This window comes from Cyprinodon variegatus, unplaced genomic scaffold (assembly GCF_000732505.1).
Source record: "Cyprinodon variegatus isolate N-32 unplaced genomic scaffold, C_variegatus-1.0 Scaffold858, whole genome shotgun sequence".
Taxonomy (NCBI): Eukaryota; Metazoa; Chordata; class Actinopteri; order Cyprinodontiformes; family Cyprinodontidae; genus Cyprinodon; species Cyprinodon variegatus.
Genome location: NW_015151311.1, coordinates 168,790 through 191,750, shown reverse-complemented (window position 1 = coordinate 191,750; position 22,961 = coordinate 168,790). Strand labels below are relative to the sequence as shown.

Genomic DNA, 22,961 nt, shown 5'->3' with positions numbered 1-22,961 from the left:
CCAAGCTTTTAAACACAAAGTCTAATAGTTTACAGCCATAACAGTATTTTAAAGCTTGGTAAGGAATCAGGGAAACTGAAACATGCTTTGTTTTATTAGCTTAGATGGATAAAAATGATCCAGATCTCTGTAAATACAAAGATCTTGATCATTATACAAAAACACATAATACAAATCATTATACAAAAAATAAAAAATTTCTGATTTGTAAATACAAATCAGAAGTTTTGTCAATGCATTGGCTTCTCATTTATAAATGCATTTAAAAAAAAAATAGATCTAGAATGCAAAACCAGAAGTACTTTCCATCTGTACATGTTTTAAATGCTAATCTTCTTTTCTTCTTTTAATGTGATGCATACATTTTTCTAAAAGTCTTTAATTATGAATTAATTTTCCTATAAAGTACTTTATTAAAGGTGGAACAACTTGCCTTATGTTTCGTAGTGAGACCCAGCAGTCCGACAAGTTACGAGGCTTCAGGGAAAGACTTCAACTTTGTGCAGATAGAGAAGGAGAATGCTCCCGTTAAAAAGGAGAGCGAGCGGCGGGTCATGGCTAAAGACACTGGGAAGCAGTTTGTGTCCACTGCTCCTGCTACATTCTCAGGTTTTACCCCAACTATGCCTTTGAAATTAAAACAGAACATAGGGACATTTCTACCTTTAACTGCATTTATTTGCATATTTGTAGTTTTAAAACCCTTCATTCAGGGGAGTCTGATGACAAACATGATGATAAATACGTTGGTCTTGCAGGCACTTCCTCTGAGGACTCCCTAAAGAGGGAAAAGCAGCAGTTTTTATCCAGCGCAGTGGAGGAAGGAACTGACGGCAAATGTAAACTGATCATAAGAATTTTATTGTTGCCAACTTTGACTGTTTTGTGAGACAGTGATATTCATTTTAAACTTCATTACCATAGGTTCAACCACCAAATCGAGCACAAAAGACAAAGCAACCTATGCAGGTACCATTTATGGAGTTTTACATGCACATTATGCTCCTTGTTGTGCATAAAGAAATTAGCTGAACTCAGCTTCCTGTTTGTTTGTCAGAGATTCGTAAAGATGAGTCGGGTTTTGGCTTCTGCTCCTGCTGCAGCTGGTGGAAGTGGCTGCTGGCCCTGGCACTCAGTCTGCTGCTCCTCCTAGGGCTCCTCTTCGGACTCATCGCTTTGGGTAAAAGAAGAGTGGCCATGTTGCTTTTTTGTTATTTACAAAGAACCCAAAGTTTTAAGAGACATCCTAGAGTGGGGAAATGTTAGGATGACTTTAAGAGAGCCTAATGTCTGAAGGAGAGAAGATGAAGGACACAGAGGAAACTGGTTGGCTGATTTACCATCCATCCATCCATTCACCCATCCATCCACCCATCCATCCATCCATCCATCCATCCATCCATTCATCCATCCATCCATCCATCCATCCATCCATCCATCCATCCATCCATCCATCATCCATCCATCCATCCATCCATCCATCCATCCATCCATCCATTCATCCATCCATCCATTCATCCATCCATTCATCCATCGTCCATCCATCCATCCATCCATCCATCCATCCATCCATCCATCCATCCATCCATCCATCCATCCATCCATCCATCCAAAGTCAGGAAGGACTGGCAATGTTCTCCTCTTACTGATCCCAGGGCTGATCAGCTAGCCGTGCTACATGAGGACACCTGGAGGAGAAAAACAGAACCTACACCAACCTTCAGATCCCAATAGGTAACCTGTTTTGATGCATTTCCCAGGTGAGGAAGTGAGACGCCTGAAGAAACGTGTCGACGCCCTGGAAACCGTCACTGGCACTGCGTCGGCCAGCTCCAGTCGGCAGACGTCCTCCACAGGCGTCAACGTCATCGACCCACTGGGCTCCGGATACAATGGAGGAACCTCATCCGGCTCCACTCTTGGCCCATCCGATAACTCAATCAACCTTGGGGCAAGCGGGCCGGCAGGAAGTGGACCGGGTCAGGACAGCGCCGCCCTGCAGAGGATGGTTCATGAGATAATCAGCACTGAACTACGTTCAAATGCTGTTAGAGGTGTGAGAATAAATAAAATATACACACAGAACCAAACCTTTTGGATCTAAGGGCCTTTTTTGTTTTGCAGAAACTCTTTCTTATTCTCTAAAAGGAGAGAAAGGAGAACCAGGACCTAAAGGTATTACTGCAACCTTGCTTAGGATACCTTGTTTATGTTTTAGTCACTCGCTCATACTCATGATTACCTTTGTGCAGGTGATCCGGGGGCGCTTGGACCAAAGGGTGAGAAAATGTTCTGCAAAATGGTCAGTAAGTAATCAATCTAAGCGTGGGGATAAAAATCTATTTTTTTTTTCAGGTGACAGCGGCTTTCCAGGCCTGCCAGGTAAGACTCTGGGCAACTCCATGTTTTATCCTTCCAGAGAGGTAACAAGGTCAGCCTATCTAATATCTTTATCTCTAGGTCCTCCTGGGCCGATCGGGCACTCAGGACTGGATGGACCAAGAGGACCCAAAGGAAATCCAGGTAATGGGAGCTTGAATTATTTTTCCTATTCGGGAGGCAAGGAAAATGCCAAGCGTCTCGTTCTTTCGGCTCAGGTGAACCAGGTCCAGAAGGACAACCAGGCCAGAGGGGGCGGGAAGGACCAGTGGGCCCACGGGGAGAAGCTGGACCACCTGGATTCGGAGTTAAAGGAGATAAAGGTTGACTTGGAGCTAATTTATATAAAGCAATTTGAAAAGGTTCTGGAAGGGGCAGAAAAGTGTTGATTGTGATCATGACTCTACAGGATCCCAGGGTGAACCAGGACGTCCTGGTCTTGCTGGTCTTCCTGGAGTACCTGGTCCTAAAGGTGAGGACTGGATTCATATCAGAAACATACTTTTTTAACAACATGGGTGCTATAAAACTCTTTGTACATGTGTTAAGTCACACTAAAAGATATTTTCTTCTTTTCAAGTGTCTTCTTTTTATCTCACTGTTATGAGATCGGGTCGGGGGTGGGGGGCATAGGTTTTAGGGTTGGGAGTTACATAGTAGCAATTTATACATCTATACAATACTGTACAAACTTTTATAGATGTTTCATTCAAATAAAATTGTTTAATATATTTTTAATCAGTAGAAACCAGGACTTTTTAAGCATATTACTTTGCTTTCTGTTTAAGGTGTTGCTGGGGAGCAGGGGATCCCTGGAGGTCAAGGTAAAAATCCAGTTCCAGTTATAGTTTTATGTGATGCGATTGACAGTAATTTATGTTATTGATCTCTGCCAACAGGTGTACCTGGTCCAAAGGGATTCCAAGGTGAAGCTGGACCCCCGGGAGCCAAAGGTACAAGAACCTGACTTTAGGATTAGATTATTCTAGTAGCTCATGCAGAACGGATCCAAATAATCATTATGGAGTAATGTCAGTCAATCTCTGTCTACTGTTTGCCTTGCAGGGGATCGTGGAACACCAGGTTTTCCAGGAATTAAAGGAGATAATGGAGAAAGAGGCCCACGTGGACCTGCAGGTTTGAACCAGTGTAGCTCATTAAAAATATTAACTCAAAGTGAAAAAGTTAGTTTCTGCTTCCTTTGTGACATAAACCTTCTGGCTATAAAGGCTGATTTATACTCAGAAACCAGGTTGTCTGCGTGTGTGTCGTGGTGAACTCAAATATGCCCCGCCCCTTCAACAGACACTCTGCTGCGCCTCTCCAGAATTGTAGGTGACCGCAGACAGTGCTGCAGACAGGAAGCCTCTGATTGGTCAAATCTACATCCGCTCTACACTATGCGTATTTCCTGTTTGGTACCTTACTGGCTTGTTTTGTTTGTATGACTGCCATTGTGGAAAACGACTCGTTAAGTTGGACCAGCTATAAGAGCGAGGTGCGCCAGAACGCTGGGATCCTTTTCCCACCTGGATCCCCGTTCTTTTTCACCCTCATGTCCCTCCGTTGTCGCACAAACTTGCCCCCACTTCCTAACCACCTCGGGCATATCTAGATCCACAGTTAGTTCCTGATCGTCCCTCTTGCGTTGTGGCGTGGGATAATATAGCGCAGACCACGCTTCAATATTGAGTATAAATCAAAAATATCTGCGTCAAGCTCACTGCTACACACTGCTGAGGGAGGATAAACAGGACTTTAGACTCCTACACAGCATTTCTGGAAAAAAGTGTGATTATTCTCAGTATGAATGTTATGATATGAATACCAAGGAACAAGTGGAAAATGCCAAAAGGCAGGGCCAAAGTTAGATGGGGGGTCAGGGGTGGCCATGCCCACCTATAGCTCCTCATTGGCCACCCTTGTGGCCAACGCTACCAGGTGATTTGTTGTTCTCTTGTTCAAGATTCACCTAAAGCATTTTTTTTAAGTTAAGTTAGTCCTTGCGTGCTTTGGTAGAGCAGTGGTTAGCACACATGACTGATGTATGGAGACCTTAGTCCTTGACGTGGCCGACCTGGGTTTGAATCCAACCTGTGGTCTCTTCCTGCATGTTTTCCCCTCTCTCATTCCCCTTTTCCTGTCAGCCTACTGTCCATAAAAACGAGCCACTAGTGCTGTAAAAAAAGTTGAGTTAGTCCTGAAGGGTTGAGATGCACTAAACCTGAACATAGAACCAGACCAGAGAGAGGACACATATCAGGAAACCATTGAAAAGTTTTAGCAGATCATAAAACAGGAGCTTTTTTTTTTAAAGGAGAACCAGGGACCCCTGGACCTCAAGGCCCTGCAGGAACAAAGGGATCTAAAGGAAGTGCCGGTGAGTGGAGAAACTGATCTTATCACTGGAGCTCCGTAGAACAACTGATCCACACTGTACCATTTTCTTCTGTGCTTGATTTCAGGTGAACCTGGCTCCATGGGACCTCCTGGTTCAAGAGGTTCACCAGGTTTTCCCGGTGATGCCGGTCGCCAAGGTACATAAATATTCTCCAGCTTTTGTACCCTTACATACTCAAATTGATATGTTTTTGGCAAATATAATGATTTGAACTAATGAAACTACAAGAAATAAAATAAGAAATATTTGTTCCAAGTAAACGGTTTGTTTTCTAGGACCTCCTGGTATCCAAGGACCCCCAGGTACACAGCACGCAGATTTACTGTTGATATCCTGACTAAGTAATGTCATTTATTATGATGATTATTTCTGGTGCCTGATTCAGGTGTTGCAGGGCTCCCAGGCACGCCTGGAAGCAAAGGTATATCGTTCTTCTTTTCTTATGAGTGGAGTCACATTGAGAAGGGAAACTTCCTGGAAGGAAACATTTAAAAGTTTTGATCATGAAACCTCAGAGTATTCTCTTCTTCAGGTGAACCAGGATCACCTGGTAAAGTCATCGCCCCGAGTAAGAACAGCCACACGTCAATGCACTGTTGTCCAGGAAACCCCTGTGACTTTATGGATTAAATCCTTTGCTTCCTTTATTTACAGTAAATTCTGATACTGTGGCTGTTCCTGGACCTCCAGGGCCAGCTGGACCTCCAGGTCCTGCTGGTACCCCTGGTTTATCGGGTCCCATTGGTCCTGCTGGTGTCCCAGGGCAACAAGGTTAATCTGGACCCCTGACTTGACTTAATATCTTAAATGTATATATTTTTTAAATATGAGCAAAGATGTTTTTGTAATCATTTAGGGGCAAAAGGGGAACGAGGCGATAAAGGAGAAAAAGGAGATAAGGGAGACCAAGGTCAACGTGGAGAGCCAGGTATCAAGATACTGCTCAGCTAAAAATTTACAACAACACAGTTGGTAACAGTCTGTAATAATTTTTCAGTTTAGATTTTAATTTACAACAATTTTTTTCCAGGGGCAGGACTTCCTGGACTTCCAGGGGCTCCAGGGTCCCGGGGTGAACCTGGCCCTCAGGGTCCTCCCGGTATGTTTAAAGCTCAGTTATCCAGTTCCTCCTTAAAAAACAGTATCCTGGATGTTTTAAGGGCTGGTTATTCTCCCGCAGCGGTGTGTCGCAGTGAGCTTGTCACAGGTATTACGCAGATATTTTTGATTTATGCCCAATATTGAAGCGTGGTCTGCGCTTAAACGCCACAACGCTAGAGGGACAATCAGGAACTAGCTGTGGGTCGAGATACGGCCGAGGTGGTTAGGAAATGGGGGAATGTTTGAGCAACAACGGAGGGACATGAGGGTGAAAAAGAGCGGAGATCCAGGTGGAAAAAGGGTCCCAGCGTTCTCACGCACCTCGCTCTTATAGCTGGTCCATCTTCACCTGTCGTTTTCCACAATGGCGGTCATACAAACAAAACAAACCAATAAGGTACCAAACAGGAAATACGGATAGTGTAGAGCGGATGTAGATTTGACCAATCAGAGGCCTACTGTCTGCGGCAGGGGCGGATATAAGAAATCTGGGGCCCTAGGCAAAGACATGCATGGGGCCCTCTGAATTCAAAAGACAACACATAAAACATTATACAGATACAGAATTGTATCTTAAATTTTATTATTTATAAATAAGGGCTTTTTAAAAAAAAATAAAGTGCTAGAGGGGTCTGAAAAGTTGCTAAATATAACGACATAAGCTCATAGGGCAAAGCCGGCAACACTACCCTTCGTTTTTTTTTTTTTTTTAAGTTGCTGTTCTCATAGCTCATACAAGCTTATGGTTGCTAAACGTCCACCTTAACCCCAATATCTCTCAATCACTCTATAGAGCGGGGACTATGAGGTAACTCAGCCAACTCACCGTTCAGACAGATGATAGCTTCCCCGTTGCTCCACCACGCGGTGCCTGCGCCAACTTTATTATTAGACGCTGCTATATGGTAGCGACAGTGGGTCGCTGTGACAGCAAATCCCATAATGCTTTATGAGGAGAACTCTCCGCGCAAAGCATTCCGGGATATATCAGCCTCTACTGAGGCCTTTCTTTTCTTCTCATAAACTTTGTTGGCACTTTTTACGACCATTTTCAAAGAACCGCGGTGAGAAAGGTGAGCTTTAATGACTGTCTGAAACTGTAGCTCACCACAGATATACGCCTGAAATGCGCATGCGTAGAAAAAGATAGCTAATGGGGCGAACATGTAGTATGGTGTTACGTAAGCATATCACCAGAATCATTGACAATTAGGAGGACCACTCGTTTAGATGATCCACCTGGAAATAAAAGGTTATCCTCTAAATATTTAAGGGTCTTGCTCAGGGATCCAGAGGGCAGCTGTGGGGATTGAACCAGGTACTTGCAGCCTGCTCAGAGCACAGGCGCACTGCTCTAGCCGATAGGCGGACACTCCCCCTTAAAACATGCAGGACACTGGCCGTAGTTTTGACCCAATGATGTGCAATAAGAAAGGTTTCTTGAATGAAATTACCTGATATCAAACTAATGAGGCTGTCGCTGTTGTTAAGGTGAGGGTAAGCAGGGTCCGCCGGGCCGCCGAGGTCCTCCAGGAGATCCAGGTGAATAACAGTCCTGCTTGATCAACATGTGATAGAAGAATCTATCATCTGCATAGAGAGATATGTGAGATATGTTTTCTGTCACACATGAAACTGCAATGGTAACATGCTCTGCTGTCCATACAGGCGTCGGAAATCCAGGACCTCCAGGAGAGAAAGGAGAACCTGGCAGCTTCTTGCCAACTTCAGGTTAGCGAGATAGTATTACTATCCAGAAGGTAACCAGTAATCAGGTTTGTCTTTGCTCTGGATTTGATGCAGTTCTGTCATTGTGCTTTAGAAACCTTCTTTGCGGGACCCCCCGGACCTCCAGGACCACAGGGTCCACCTGGTAGGCTCAATAAACCTAATATTTTCTTGCCTGTAGCATTTTTGTTGCACAGTTTCCAAACTACTAAGAAAACAACTGCTCTAGCTTCATCCCATCGTCTCACAAACCCTTTTTTTTTTTAGGTGATATAGGAGCACAAGGTTACCAAGGTCAGAAAATACCAAAATATTTTGCCAAAGCTTGTACTTTATAGTGACTGAAGGTGAACTTTTAATTTCAGGTGAGCCAGGTCAACCTGGTCTTCCAGGGAGTCCAGGGGAGCCAGGTAGGTGGTCAAACTACGGAATATTTCATTTGGATATTCAGAGCCATGATCCCTCAGCATGTTATAAATGATCGACTGGTTTTATTTCAGGGTTCCCAGGCCGCCCTGGACCTCCAGGACCAAAAGGTGAATAAAAAAATGCTTGATGTGATCTTCAGGCAATTAAAAAACATTATTTTGGACCATTTCAGAATTAGATTTTGTTGTCGATGAGAAAAGATATTACACATTTTTTACATTTCTGTTTGTCTTGCAGGCGACCCAGGAACTGCAGGAGGTGAACCAGGTAAAAAGACTTTTAATATACATAAACGCAGGTAGAAAGTGCAATGGATGACAGCTTAATATTTCACATTCTAGATGCTTTCCTTTTGGGAGATAACAGAAATCATACTGATTTGATCTGTAACACAGCAAAAGTTTAACATGTCAGACGCATCCCTTAAATGTTGCCAATGAGAACATCTCGATATCTCACCTTAAGACTAACAGTTTGAAGATAGAAATAACTGGATAGTTTACCAGGTTGCACACTGTCATTGATTAAACAGCTAAGAAGAAAGGTTAAATATAAAAAAAAACAGAGTGAAGAACTGAGTTAGTGCTTTAAAAAAAAGCAACCATCCTCCATCACCAAGCACTAAAGTCAGTATGAGGTGTGCTGATATTCTCTTTGCTTCCCTCCAAACATGTTGGCATATATCTCCTCTTCATCTTTCCAAAGGAGAAATGTTGAGCTTTATTCTGGTGCAGCTTTGAAAGCTCAATCCTGATAACAGAATTTTCCCAAAAAAAAAACTGTTGGATCCAGTAAATGTAGATTTGCAAATAAATAGAAATGGAGTCTGCACAGGAAAGAGATTCAAGCAGCCTCTGCAGGAGCGGAAGGAAAAGCCCAACCCAACTTCAAGCTAATCAAGCAAATCCCCTCCTGCAGCAGTCTTTTATTAACAGAACATAGCACATGGTTGCAAACAGAGTATTGTTCTGACAAAACAATTGATCAGTTCATGAAGACAGAATGCTCCATCAGAATGACAAGGCAGGATGGTCTCCTGACTGGATTATGAGACAGGAGTGGAGCATCCCCTTGCAAAAATGTTTCATATGCACACATTAATTTTATAATCATCATTGAATAAACCTAACAAAACCTTTGCTTGTATTTCCTCTGATGTGAATTTGTCAGAATATAGATACTTTGAAATATTAAAAGGGATTTTGTCTGAGGTTTACAGTTTCACCGAAGAAAAAAAAATCAGACAGCTTATCTCGTAATTACGAGATCTTGTCTATATATTCAGTTATGATAACTTGAGCAGATAATGTAGCATCTCTTAGAAAACTGGTCTTCATGAGTACTTAAAAATATCTGCATCTTTTACCAAGGTCTGTCCTGATACGCATTGGAGCTCCGCTCCTGTTTTTCACTTCATCAACAAAGAACGCAGCTATAACCCTGGGATTACTACTTGTGGAGTAAGCAGGCAGCCTTATGACCGTACAGGAAAACCCATCAACAGCTCCATTTATAGAGACCACATAACGGCCACATAAAGTTGGGACCTGTTCGTCTTAAACGATTCTAAAGCCTCAGCTGTACTCCTTGAGGATCTAGAATTTTGAGAAGGTACCGGACAGCTCTTTGGGACACACCAAGCCAGCTAGAATGGATTTCAGATGCATTAATTTATAGCCATAAAGAACTGCATGCTGGTTTAATTGCTCCTACAGGAACAGTGGAACTTCCAGCAAGTCGAAGTAGAGTGGGCTTTATTCTAAGGACTTACTGCGCATTGTTGACAAAATAAAACTAATTCAACCCATTGAGGAAACTTAGTATTTCCCTGTGTCACATTCCATAAAAGAAAATAAAAGCAGATTAAATCCAAAAACCCACTCATTGTTCATGTTTCACGTAGCGTTGCTTGGCAATTAATGTCCATCTTGATCTCCTAAATATAACATATTATCTTATAATCATGAGACCTTATCTCGTAATTATGGGATAAGCTATCAGATCAGATTCCTTGGAAGTTTTTCTAAAAATAAATAAAATTAAATAAAAAAAATTGGGAGTTTTCCTGGTGATTAAATAAACTGCAAATGAAATGACGGGTATAGTCTCTCCATGTTATTGCTGCTTGTCTGAATAAATCAAGTCCTTAATAATTCATCTTATTTTTCAGGAACCACATATATTCCTGGACCACAGGGACCACCCGGACCACCAGGTGCACCAGGAAGTGAAGTACCCAACATGGGCCAGTATATTGCTGAATACTTCCAGGGTAAGCTCTTCAATGAGTTTGAAGGTTCTGGATTTATAGAACAAAGATTAATCAAAGTGCTAAGGAAGATTTTTTTTCTGTGACCCACAGGTAACAACATTAGGCAATACTTGGCTGGACCTCCTGGTCCTCCTGGACCTCCTGGAGAACCTGGCTCTCCTGGTTTTTCAGAAGACGCCCTGGTGGACAGTGTTGCCAGTCGAGTTATTTCCTATATCCAGAGTATGAGCATGTTGTTTTGTGTTTTTCACATAATTTTTTTAACACAGTTGTCCAGCTAACAGATCTGTTATTTGTCTTAAAATGTTTTCTCATGCAGGTTCAGGTCCAAGAGCACCTGGTCCACCTGGATCTGTCTCTGTCAGTGACATCATCACTCTATTGCAGCGTAAGTACATCCACAATAAAATCCCAGTGTAATAAGTATTGAAACAGTCTGTAGCTGGAGTGCTGATGTATTTAAGCACCATGATGGTAAATCCTCCTAAGCACATTCTTAGTCAGATGCCAATCAAAGACCAGCCCGTCATTCTCCTGGTTGTCTGAGTCTTTTTTGTTGTGTAGGGGTGCTGTGTTTGGCCATTTGAATCATGATTACTCTGCTTGTGTAACTTCTTTGAAATCAGTTCCAGAACAGAGCTGTAGATACTTGGAAGCTGAAACATAATTCCTGTGAGAATTCACACAGGCAAAAGCTGGAACCTTTAGCATTTAGGATGATTGTGCTAATGGTATCATTTGTGTTTAGACATACAAGGGCAAACTCAAGGCCATGGAGTAGCATTGAGTTTTTCCCATGTTTGAAAGGTAATTTATACATATCCTTTTGTTTGCTACATTTTTTTGTCCAGGAGATGATGTGAGGGTATACCTTATGGGTCCACCTGGGCCACCAGGACCTCCCGGAGGTCCAGGTATCAGTGGCTACAACTTTAATCCACAGGAGGTTGCTGAACGTGTCTTCATTATCTTGAAAGGTGACTGCTAACTACATGCTTTATGTTCAAAGCAAGAAACATGTTTAGTTATGCCTGATATTTGGTTATTTCTGTCACCAGAGAGGGGGGTGTTGGGGACCTCTGGAGCCCCAGGACCCCCTGGTCCTCCTGGTCCTCCTGGGAACCTGATAACAAGTAAGAGGTTCACTCATCGAAAAGTGCAGACAGTATAACTTCTTTCAAATATATATATTTCATGTCACTAAATGCCTGCCTTGGTATATTTAATTCGTCCCAGATGAGAAACTAACACATTTTGATCTCTGTTGTCCGTCTAGATGGGTTCCAGTCTCTCATCGGCCCTCCAGGACCTCCTGGTGCTCCTGGCTTTCCCGGGCCACAAGGTCCGCCAGGACCACCTGGACCACCAGGATTTGGGAGCTATGTTAGCTCAGATATCCGGGACTATCTGGAGAGTGAGTTCACAGCTTGTAGAACCAGCCTAGTACTTACCTGTTCTGGTCCATTTCCTTCCCAGCATTGTCTAAGTTCACAGATGTTTACAGACATTCAGTAAAGGTCCCATCTTCGTCGTAGAAGTTGTAGGAAACCACACTTATCATTTACATTTCTACTCACCCTGCAGGTGTTTACCTCAGAGGCCCTCCGGGACATAAAGGAGAGCCAGGTTTGGGCAGTAGCATTGAGTGGAGTCCAAACTCTCTTGACACCATTATGGCTAAAAGAGTATCCGATTACATCAAAGGTAACTTTCAAACATGTTCATGAAGTTTCCTTTCGAGTTTTGTTTTTTGTGTAGGAATTCTAATTAGACTTTATTTCTTTTTATGGTCAGTTATGAACCTTTTATTCAAATCTAATCAAAGACATGAGATGTTAGTTAAAGGAATTATAACTCATCAGCCTTGTTCAGCCAACCTGAAAAACTTTACCCCAATGGTTTCTAGAACCTTAGATTTAGGAGGAGCTTTGTGGCTTGTGCACAGATTTTGGAAAAGTTGACTAGATGTTTACTTCACAGAGTTCTTAAATGGAGGTAAAGATAGTTTGATTATAAAGTCAACATTTGTAAATATAAAAGAAAAGAAAAACGTATTGTTTATCATTCTTTTGGCAGGGCACTGCCATGTTGTAGCCCTCCACGCAGTGGCATCACCCGACTGGTTGGTTCTGTATCTAGCAGTTGAACACATCGGCAATACCAGCTTTATATCCCAACAGTAAAACAATGAAGAAATCTGATATAATTTAAGACGAATCTGAAGGGACACTTAAAGGGGAACACTGTTTTTTTTACATTTGGCCCTTGATTTTACGTTATTACATCATGTTCTACTCACCCATGAGTTTTGTGTCATTTGGAGCCGTTCTGAAGATATTCAGTTAGGTATATCCAAGTAACGTCTTCCTATGGGCAACGACTTGAAGGCACAAACTAAACTGTTCATCATTTATTGTTTATGGTACGCCAGCATTTATAACATGTACAGTAGGTGAATCACTGTCCCCCAGACATCCACATTTATATTTTTTATATTTATATACTTTAAAAACGAAGCGGCGCGTGTCTGACGTCACCCGCACGCCAGCTACCATTCCTTCTTCCTGTCCGCTGAACTGCTGCTAGTTTTACTCACATGCCTGGAAGATGTCTAGTGCTACTACCTCAGATGATCTCGCTCTCAAAATGGAATTGAACGATTCAGATTAGCTAGTCGAACGAATAGAAGGGGTAGAGCGTAGCCGCCTGTCGCCCAGGCTGCCTGTCACAACTCCAGTCCGTATGATGATGACGTCATACAGGCGCCGATTTGTTTTTAAAACATTATTCAGTTTTTGGTGATACCTTATGGCCAGAATTCACCAGTGTGCACATAAATAATTCCCACCCAGAGTCATGAAGAGCAAAGGACAGAATCCTCTTCAGACCTGAGGCAAAAGTTCCCAGTCTGAAAAGCATAAATATTTCCTCTAGTTTATTTAGAAATTAGATCCTGCCTCTTATAAAAAAAACTTTTAGTGTGTTGTGAATAATTGTAAGAATAATGTAGGCACCAGCACCCCTCGTGACCCCAGTTGGGACAAGCATGTCCGATAATGGATGGATGGATGGAATAATGTGTCATGAAGCAGGACAGAAGGACCCAGTATTCAGGTTAGAAAGACAGCGTGATAACCCAAAAAGGGTTTATTGAAACACAGGCGGGCCGTGGAATTGGCTAGGGCGGCGCGCCCCCCATCACAGGAAACTTGGAGAAATACACAGCTTAGTGACCATGATAATTTGCCAGAGGATGGCTACCCATGTGAGTCACTAACCTGATTTAACAGTTCAGTCCATCTCCATAGAACTAGGTAGGAACTAACCAGGGGGTGTGCTGCCAACTATGCTGCAGTCCCGGAGAACAAGCAGGAATCCGAGCCAGGTTAGGCAAACAGATCAGAACAGGAAGGCTCAGAGGTTCAGAAGCCCAAAGCCCGGCCAGGGATACAGATCAGAATAGGAACAAGCTAGTTCAAGGTTCCATGAGTCCACAGACAATTCAGGCAGAACGTTCAGATAGGAACAGGCACGCTCAGTGGTTGAGAGGCAGAACAGGATCAGGAAATTAGAAACACTACGGAACGCTAAAAAACCCTCTCTCCACTGGCCCCTAAGAGTGAGAACAAGATAATCTGACCATGCTAGCTGGATGCAAGTACCTTAAATAGAGATAGCAGCAGGTGGATCAGATGAGTGGTTAATGAGCAACCAGGCAGAGTTAGACAGGTGAATGGAGTGTGCACTAAGGCCAACCATCAGAGCCGAGATCATGACATATTGATCTTTTTGATGCCGTTCTTTAGCTGCTAATCGTCTGCAGCTGATTGCAGTGGTAGATGCTGCTTTTCTAAACTTGTGTTAAACTTTTGTGTTAAATAATTTTTTTTATTCATCTATTTTCAGAACTGATTTATAAGCTACGTCTATGATCATCCTGTTTATTTCAGGAGTAGGGTTGGAAAAATAAAAAAAATTTTTGAAGTATAGTTAACTCTACCTTAACTAGTGGTTAAAATGTGTTTATTAGCATCTTTGCTCATTTTCAGCCCATGGTGTACTGGATGACATTGTGGAGGACTACAACAGTAGGATCTTTCAAGGTCCTCCAGGACCACCTGGGCCTCCAGGTCCTGCCTGGTTTGGTTCCCCTGGAAACACCACAAATCTAATGGAAATTATCCAAAGTAAGAAACTACAGCAAACTAGACGATCTAAGATCTGCCAAAACATAGGTCACGCTACAGCTAACAGCTTCTTGTCTCCTATTTTGCAGGTCTAAAGCATGGTCCCCCAGGACCACCGGGACCTCCAGGTCCACCGGGGGAGATGAAGCTGTTTGGTTCTCACACAAATGTTGTTGACATAATGGACTATATTAAAAGTATAACATCTTATTTCCAAATAGACTGGCTATAAATTCAAACCTGCAAATATAGACCAACAAGTTTATTATCCTTAACAGGCCATGGAGAGATTGTGGGACCACCTGGCAGACCAGGACCAAAAGGAGACGCAGGACTCCCTGGACTGCCCGGAGCAAAAGGTAAGGCACAAGGAGGCAAGACATATTTATTGACCTAGCATAATTTATTTACAAGATGATCTAAAGGGGTTTGAAGGTTGGGAAACAAATGGTAAAAAGAAACGAAAGAATTTGAAAGCTGTTGAAAAAATGTTTCCAGTCCTGATTTTAAGGAAAACACAAATTTTGAAACTTGTGGGAAGTTTAATCCAGCTTGAATTTGCTCTGAAGCCAAATGCTTTCCCTCGTCCTTTATCTGTGCTTCTGGGAACACGGATTAAACTGAGGGATCTCCATGGTATAATTTTATTTATTTATTTATTTTTACCTCATTTCACTATAATGGCCAAGAACAAAATGAAAGAATCAATTCTTTGACATCAATCAATTCTCTTTACAGTTCCTCATAATATTATGAGGAACTGTAAGAAAGATTATTACAAGAAGTTACTGGATGAGAATAAGCACAATATAAAAGGTATATGGGATATTTTAAATAGTATAATTAGAAATAAAACTAGAAATATTAATTATCCACAGTATTTTATAGAAAATGAAAAAAATATAAATAACATAGATGATGCGGTTAACAAGTTTAATGAGTTTTTTGTAAATGTCGGACCAAAACTTGCAAATGAATTTGAAGATCCACTGACATTCAATGAAGATAATCTAATAGATAGAAATCCAAGCACAATGTTCCTTAAACCTGTGGATGAGAAGGAAATCATAGATATTGTTAGCGGGTGTAAAAGCAAGACATCTACTGATTATGATGAAATAGATATGAAAATAATAAAAAAGGTTATTCATGGGATCTCCAAACCATTAATGTATATTTTTAATTTATCATTACAAACCGGTAAATTTCCCAATAATATGAAAATAGCTAAAGTTATTCCTGTGTACAAAACTGGGGACAAGCATCATTTCACAAATTACAGACCGGTTTCTCTTCTCCCACAGTTTTCAAAAATTCTGGAAAAAGTTGTCAATTACAGGTTAGACAATTTCATAGAAAGACATAATTTACTCTCAGATAATCAATATGGATTCAGAAGAAATCGATCAACATCACAAGCATTAATTGAACTAATAGAAGAAACAACAAATTCCATAGATAGCAAGAAATATTCTGTTGGGGTTTTTATTGATCTAAAAAAAGCATTTGATACTATAAATCATGATATATTAATTAACAAATTAGAGCAATATGGGATCAGGGGACTGGCACTAGAGTGGGTAAGAAGTTATTTAAAAAACAGGAAGCAATTTGTGAAGATGGGAGCTCATCAGTCAAGATGTTTGATGATATGATGATATGATAGAATTCCAAACAGCACAATTTCTATTTAAAGCTAGAAATAAGCTGTTACCAAGTCACTTGACAAATTTGTTTTATGAGAGAGAGGGGGGGTATGATTTAAGGGAGATAACTAATTTTAAGATTCAAAGATACAGAACTGCAAGGAAACGATTTTGTATAACAAATAGTGGAGTGAGGCTATGGAACAGACTGAGCATGGATTTGAAGCAATGTCCAAACATCAACCAGTTTAAAAACAAATATAAACAAATGATTTTTACAAGATACAGGGAGGAGGGGGCTTGAGGGGGAATAGAACTTGCTCTGCCACTATGAATTAAAATCGATAAGAAGTCAAGAGAGATGAAATAATAAAAAATAAAAAAAAGTGTGAGAGAAAAGGGTTTTTGGTTTATGGATATGTATGGATATACGTGTACGTAGATAGAGATATGTGTATACTGTCTATAGTAATTGGGGTGTGTATGTATATGCATGTATGTGTGTATGTGTTTGAGATACGGGTGTATGTGTAAGTATGCATGTGTGTATATATATGTATAGGTATCTATGAGTATGTGTATGTATATATATATATGTATATATGTATGTGTGTGTGTGTGTGTGTATATATAGATATGTATGTATGCTTAAACATTGGTAGATGTTAATATAGAACAGGGGTAGGATTTAATAAGTTTTATTACTTCTTCCTACTCCTTTTCGAACATGATGGGATGTACATATGTTTTTTTTTCTTTTTCTTCTTTTTTTGTTTTGTTTTGTATGACTTTATTAATTTACTTATATTTGCTTTTTATTAAGTGTTCGAAATAAATGATCAATCAATCAATCAAGAATCTCAGTGCAGGTATTTAATAGCTGATGTGATATGATCCATCTTCCAAGAATTGATGAAGACTCAAGATTGTTGCTAAGCAACAACAACTGGATGGATTTTTTCACAGCTGGATTCTATAATCCAGGGTAGAGAAATTATATTGATATAAAAATAAAGTGGGCTGAGAACAAACCCTTGAGGAACTCCATGGTTCCCTGTAATTTGACTGGATTAATAGTTACCAAATGAACCCAAATAATACCAGCCTGCCCATTAAGACCTTCACAGCTCAGTATCAGTCCAGTCCAACTTTTCAAGCCAATCAGTCTGTAACATGGATCAGACAAAAACAGATGTTTTAGACCCTTTACTGTTAAGATGTATATCAATTTAAACTTTTTACCACTGTAGTTTTAGTTTTCAGGGCTTTTGGAAAAACGACCCAACTGGGATGTTTTTATTAACTGCAATTTATTAGTAGCAGCTGGAAGAAAAGGTTTTTAAAAACCTGATGGGCAACTAATCAAAGAAGCATTTTATGGATTTAGGTTCAGAATCTGGAGGAGATCAACATCATCTTACATTTTCTGACTTATTTGTGTTTTTACTCAAAGATTGAATGTTAACATATAAATGCCTTTGATTTTCCAGGTGAACGAGGTTTTCCAGGACTTCAGGGACACAGAGGACCAAAAGGAGACAGAGGTCAGTTCTATGGAGGACAAAGTTAGATTACAGGGATCTTATTTCAGCTTTAAAAAAAGATAAATGGGTTTTTAACTAAATCAAAGATCTCTGCAGTCCTTCAGCAGCTTCACAGACTGTTAAAAAGTTTAGCCGTTTGTTTGATGCAACAAATTCTAAAAACACTTGGATTGTTAGTGCAGATGTTTACATTCTTTATCCGAACACTTTGAGGAATTGAGGACCCTAAACTGTGAACAAGAATGTAGTTCATGTGATGGTAGAAAAAAAGAAGTCTGGACCTCACTGAAAAAAATGAGACCTTGAAGGCATCGTGAGTTTCTCTAAAAGACCTGCTGGACTTTTTCTGCATCCATGCTTCCCTAAAATGTTGAGTTAGACATTGTTTGGCAACTGTTGCCTTTTTTCTATAACATGAGCTTTTTTTTTTAAATCAAAGAAAACAGAAATGGGATAATTTATTAATCTATATTGCAAAAGTCTGCATTAATATAATTAATTGCCTCCGGCAAGTTAATGAAAAAGGCAAATTGATGTTTTCCTTCGTATGATCTGGCCTTTAGCACCGATCATAGAACATAAATGTGATCTAATCAGGTCTCACATTTCCTGAATCCTTTTGCTTTTCTGCCAGAATATCATTTGCTTCTACATACAGGTTCAGCCCAGAGTCTGCTCTTTCTAAACTGTATCCGCCCGCACCCGTAAAGTTCAGAACCAAGTCCCGTTACCTGCTATGATCCCCATTTAAAACCTGTCCAGCACCGCACGGACCCGTAAATAATAAAGTGGGGGAAAAATGAAAACACAGCTGTTTATAATGACAGAGTTAGTGAAGAACATACCCTCACACTGACATCCAGAGGGCGCTGCGCTCACAGATTAACAGCTGTAAATTGGCCAAAGTAAGGTTGGCCTCTTTGCTTAAAAAAATAATGTTATGTGGATGTTCTTGAATCAGTTTGTTTCATAAGACGGAGAGTTAATAAATACGTATAATTCATTCTGTAACTCTGTGATACCTGTATTTTTTTATATATCCCTGTGCTGCACCTGTGTAATAAAATAGATTTTTTTCTACCTGTAGATGTATGTTTTATACTGGCAGCCGTCCATGTGCAGGACTCTGGTTCAGCCTGTTATAAACATTAGTAATAAGGCTGAAGCTTCCATAATACAGAGCTACTCTGGGGTCAAATCACTGCTGCCACCTTCTGGTTTAGAGGAGAACTGTTTGTTCCAGAGGTGAATTACATCCCAGTGGGAAAAACAAATCATCTGGTGGTCATCATCACCCTCTAGATTCACCCCTGATCACTACAATGTAATCTGAGGTGCATTTGGGGCCAAAACATGAAACGCATAAATGTGAATTTCCCATAGAAGAATGAATATACTGTGTAATAAGTAACTGTATTATGTATTTATAAATCATTTTTAAAATAATAAATGTAATGCATAAAAAATTAAGAGTCACATAAAAAAACATTTAAAATGATGGATTAATGAATATCATTAAAAATAATTAAAAAACGTATATAATTACTTCACTTTGATGATCGTTAGAATGAATTTTACGGGATTGTCAGTCTCTTGGATTGTTAGTTTTCGGGTCACAGGCTGAAATGTTTGGGAGCCTTTACTCCTTGATATTGGTCAGATCTAATCTTCTGAGGAACCCAATTTATCACTTTTATAATCTGAAAACCCAAAAGTCAATCAAACTGAATAAGTGATATCCTCGTCTCCCTTTTATCTCCTCTTTCTTTCATTTTTTTCTCCTTTTTCCTGTTTTTCCTTTCCGGTTCTACTAACATTGCAGTGTCCATATAATCTGTAAAACTCCCTGTATGAATTAAAATAAAGTTATTTACATGCGTAAATCAAACTGAACGCTATGGTGAAAGCCGTACTGCTCCACTTGTGAAAGTAAAATCTGTTGGCTCTTTTTGGCAGAAAGACAGTTATTCTTATTGCCACATTGCCAGACAGGACACTGGAGAAACAACCAAAAAAAAAAAAAAGAAAGAAACTGAATAAGTGAACGTTTTCCTGTCATTCTAATGTTTCGAAACATCTGCAGAACATTTCTGTTTTTAAATGAACTTTTTGTGTCGTTTCAGGAGATTTCTCGCTGACAACAAGAAAGAGGAGAAGCGCTGGTGTTTGAAAGGCGGGACGTTGAGCTCTTAGATGTTTCTCCACATTAGTTATTGGACATGAACAGTTTAAAGAGTGTAACTGTTTTTATACAGCGGGGTGTTCAGGGTACTGATATTTGTCATTCATTCTGGGCATTTCATTCAGTTTTCTAAAATTGGGTTTAAAACACCAACAGAAGCTTTTTGTCTGAGAAGAAATATTTTATTTACAGGAGAATGAAAATCAACATGATAGAAGCATTTCTAAAAACTATACATGTATTTTAAAAAAAAAGGAAATAATGACTGATATGTTTTGAGTCTGGATTTAGGAAGCTGAGCAGTTTTTGTATAAATAGTTGCAGAAAATATTTTTCTAAAAAAAAAAAGGTGCACAGCACTCCTTTGTTATATTTATTCAACAAGTCAAAAAAGCCAATCAGGAGAAACAAAGGAGAAGAGGAACCAATCAGAGGTCAGAAAGGCCTAAACCAGTCAGGTCCAGTTTTTTTTTTTTTTTACATTGATACAAATAAAATTGAAGAAAAGATTTATGTGTTTATGTTGTTAGAATAGAAAGATAACTTCTGCTAAATACAAACCTTCACAACATGTCTGAATCCTTAAAGGCGCAGAAACAGATTTATGGTATAACTGAATGATTAAGGCTAACAGCTAGTAGTGGAAAATGCTCCATTTTCAGCTCTCTGAAGAGGAAAAACTGCATTCAAGTCCCACTGAGGATTAAAGTATCACAGCCTAAACCAAAACAATCTAAAATTACATAAAAATATAAAATAACTTGTTCCTTCGAGAGAAGTGTTTTTAGTTAGAAATACCGTCTGTATTATAATCACTTAGAAATCATGTTTAACCATAAAAAGAGCCAATCCTTAGTGCAAACGTCTGCAGCGATCCAAAAGGGAAGATATTTCCGGTTCTACAGGCACTGGATTTTTAGACAGGATGGAGCTCCGTCAGATATGGCGACCGGAGCCGCGCAGCAGCAGCAGCTCAACCTTCAGCGTCATGGTCTGCTTGTCGGTTCCGTTAGAAACCAGTAGAGTGGACGGTGGGGATCGGGTAGAACTTGGAGATGCGGCTCTGGCTGGACGGGTTAAGGCACTCGGACTCGCCGCTCATCTTGAAGAACACTTCCTGTTCCTGCAGCTTCCTGGCGAACTCGTCTTCCAGCGCCTGAAGCAACAAAGGTTTAGGTTGAACAAACCACAGGTGGGAAAAAGGGCGAATAATTCCAACGTTCCTGAAGCTCCTGAGGTCTGGTACTGGTATCTAGTTACTGAGAGGCTCTATAATCTTTGGGTTCCTAATTGTTTTACATTCCACCTAAAGTTGCATTGACTCACTGTGGTGACCTCAAAACAGAGGACTCACTAATGAGGCATATCCTACACACACCAATGATGACATTAGCAACTTTGTCTCCATCTAGTGGTCAGAGTTATGCTCAATCCTGACTCATTTAGTTACTATTTAGTGCAGTTACAATGCCAAATTCAATATTCTAATAACATTAGACATGAAGGAGTCTTTATGAAAATTTATGACACTTCTAATTAAGTGTGATTTGGTAAATTATTATGTTTTTAAAGCAAAGTCCCATCGTTTAAAGGTTTTTTTAGTGACAATCTGACATTAATACCATAAACCTGAATAGACCTGTCTACTTATAAACCTTTAAAAAGCTCTTTAGATATATGTTTTAACATTATGCCACACTGTGACTTTATGATAACATCTCTGCAAGTTGTTCAGCTTGTTAAACTTTACTTGAGGTAAAACAACTGTTATTAATCTCGCAGTATGAAAATTATGTTTATTTTTAGAACTAAAGCTGCATTTTACTTTTTATAGATAATGAAATGACCTCAATGCAGTTAAAGCTAAGACTAATGCCATATGACAGCATCATGGAATCTACAAAATATATTTATAAAGGTTTATAACTAGAACTTTTACGATGCATTTTTGTTGGTTAGTTAATTCCAAGATTTTTGGTGCATTGACGTCAAGCTGTCATAAAAAACTTTGACTGCCCTACAACTTTGCCTTATAGTCGTAGTGAAGCGGCTGTTCCAGTCGTTGCATTTCTGAATTCTCCCGAGTGGTGCCCGACTTTCCACGAGTGAATAAAGTGAATGTTATTGGTCGATTATCAAGGGGCCGGGATTGTTGTGGCGTAAGGTTCACAAGCAAGTTTGGTTGAGGTCGGTTTGTCGGAAGCATCTTGCTAACCAGTTAGCAACTTAGTGCTAGTAGGATCCCAATGGGAAATTCCATTGGGACCAAGTAGCACTAAATTGGTGACATAGAAACATCACTGTCAAGGAACGCTATGGACAGAGGAAACATGCAAGAGGAGGAGAGTTTAGTGTCAGAGGTCGTGGATGAGTCTCCTCTGTCATACATTTTTTATTTAGAGGAGGAAAGCGGGGAGGAAGATGTTGTGGAAGAGGACGCCAGGGCGCCAGAAGCTTGGTTTGGTGTAGAAGGCTTAAAGCCGTACATGTTTGAGCCCTTGCCTCTCAATGCTGCCAGTTCTGTTAGCTCTACGCCTGCTGAAGACACAGACGTCCGTCCCCGTGAACACTGGGACGGAACTCAATGGGAACGGAAATTATTATTATTTCAACCGTTGTGTATATTAGCTGCAACATATGAATCAAGAAGCTGTGACCGAAAAAATTTGATTGACAGATGACCGTTGATATATAATTGGCCGAATTTAGGTGTTCAGGCTGACGTATAACTAACTGACCTGCATAAAATAACGAGAAAAAAACCCCCACAGATTTTAAGACAGGATTTTTTTTTTTTTTTTTTTACAGAAATTTTCTAAATTTTGGGACAATAAATAGTATATTTATATACTTGTTTAACCATAATGATTTGACATTTAAATATGATTTCCCTAAGACTTTAAAGTAATCTCACAGTATGGAAACTCTTAACGTCATCTTTAGAACTAATGCTGAATTTTACCCTTTATAAATAATGAAATGATCTCAATGCAGTTAAAGCTAAGACTAATCTCATATGAAATAAAATCTGTTAATTATATTTGTACAGGTTTATAACTAGATCTATTATGATGCATTTTTATTGGTTAGTT

The 22,961-nt window shown here is 40.0% G+C and overlaps 2 protein-coding genes across 2 annotated transcripts in view; one reads left to right on the top strand and one right to left on the bottom strand.

Moving 5' to 3' along the window:
- col17a1 (collagen, type XVII, alpha 1) overlaps nt 1-20,433 on the top strand; it is a 28,658-nt gene extending 8,225 nt beyond the window's left edge. Inside the window, exons 13-53 of the mRNA XM_015397371.1 lie at nt 448-609; nt 759-839; nt 925-969; nt 1,058-1,180; nt 1,761-2,054; nt 2,125-2,175; nt 2,253-2,279; nt 2,356-2,382; nt 2,461-2,523; nt 2,598-2,702; nt 2,789-2,851; nt 3,168-3,203; nt 3,279-3,332; nt 3,445-3,516; nt 4,697-4,759; nt 4,845-4,916; nt 5,056-5,082; nt 5,166-5,201; nt 5,313-5,348; nt 5,435-5,551; nt 5,637-5,708; nt 5,811-5,879; nt 7,373-7,423; nt 7,550-7,612; nt 7,704-7,754; nt 7,877-7,903; nt 7,975-8,019; nt 8,110-8,145; nt 8,276-8,305; nt 10,209-10,310; nt 10,401-10,532; nt 10,630-10,698; nt 11,162-11,287; nt 11,369-11,443; nt 11,587-11,724; nt 11,895-12,014; nt 14,360-14,497; nt 14,587-14,694; nt 14,776-14,856; nt 17,634-17,687; nt 19,811-20,433. Coding sequence (XP_015252857.1) covers nt 448-609; nt 759-839; nt 925-969; nt 1,058-1,180; nt 1,761-2,054; nt 2,125-2,175; nt 2,253-2,279; nt 2,356-2,382; nt 2,461-2,523; nt 2,598-2,702; nt 2,789-2,851; nt 3,168-3,203; nt 3,279-3,332; nt 3,445-3,516; nt 4,697-4,759; nt 4,845-4,916; nt 5,056-5,082; nt 5,166-5,201; nt 5,313-5,348; nt 5,435-5,551; nt 5,637-5,708; nt 5,811-5,879; nt 7,373-7,423; nt 7,550-7,612; nt 7,704-7,754; nt 7,877-7,903; nt 7,975-8,019; nt 8,110-8,145; nt 8,276-8,305; nt 10,209-10,310; nt 10,401-10,532; nt 10,630-10,698; nt 11,162-11,287; nt 11,369-11,443; nt 11,587-11,724; nt 11,895-12,014; nt 14,360-14,497; nt 14,587-14,694; nt 14,776-14,856; nt 17,634-17,687; nt 19,811-19,857 — 3,188 coding nt within the window. The 3' untranslated portion in view covers nt 19,858-20,433. The remainder of the gene's footprint in view (nt 1-447; nt 610-758; nt 840-924; nt 970-1,057; nt 1,181-1,760; nt 2,055-2,124; nt 2,176-2,252; nt 2,280-2,355; nt 2,383-2,460; nt 2,524-2,597; nt 2,703-2,788; nt 2,852-3,167; nt 3,204-3,278; nt 3,333-3,444; nt 3,517-4,696; nt 4,760-4,844; nt 4,917-5,055; nt 5,083-5,165; nt 5,202-5,312; nt 5,349-5,434; nt 5,552-5,636; nt 5,709-5,810; nt 5,880-7,372; nt 7,424-7,549; nt 7,613-7,703; nt 7,755-7,876; nt 7,904-7,974; nt 8,020-8,109; nt 8,146-8,275; nt 8,306-10,208; nt 10,311-10,400; nt 10,533-10,629; nt 10,699-11,161; nt 11,288-11,368; nt 11,444-11,586; nt 11,725-11,894; nt 12,015-14,359; nt 14,498-14,586; nt 14,695-14,775; nt 14,857-17,633; nt 17,688-19,810) is intronic.
- Nucleotides 20,434-20,435: 2 nt separating this feature from the next.
- The window catches only part of slk (STE20 like kinase), a 42,193-nt gene continuing 39,667 nt past the window's right edge, over nt 20,436-22,961 (bottom strand). The window contains exon 18 of the mRNA XM_015397372.1: nt 20,436-21,025. Within this exon, the coding sequence (XP_015252858.1) occupies nt 20,879-21,025 (147 nt within the window). The 3' untranslated portion in view covers nt 20,436-20,878. The remainder of the gene's footprint in view (nt 21,026-22,961) is intronic.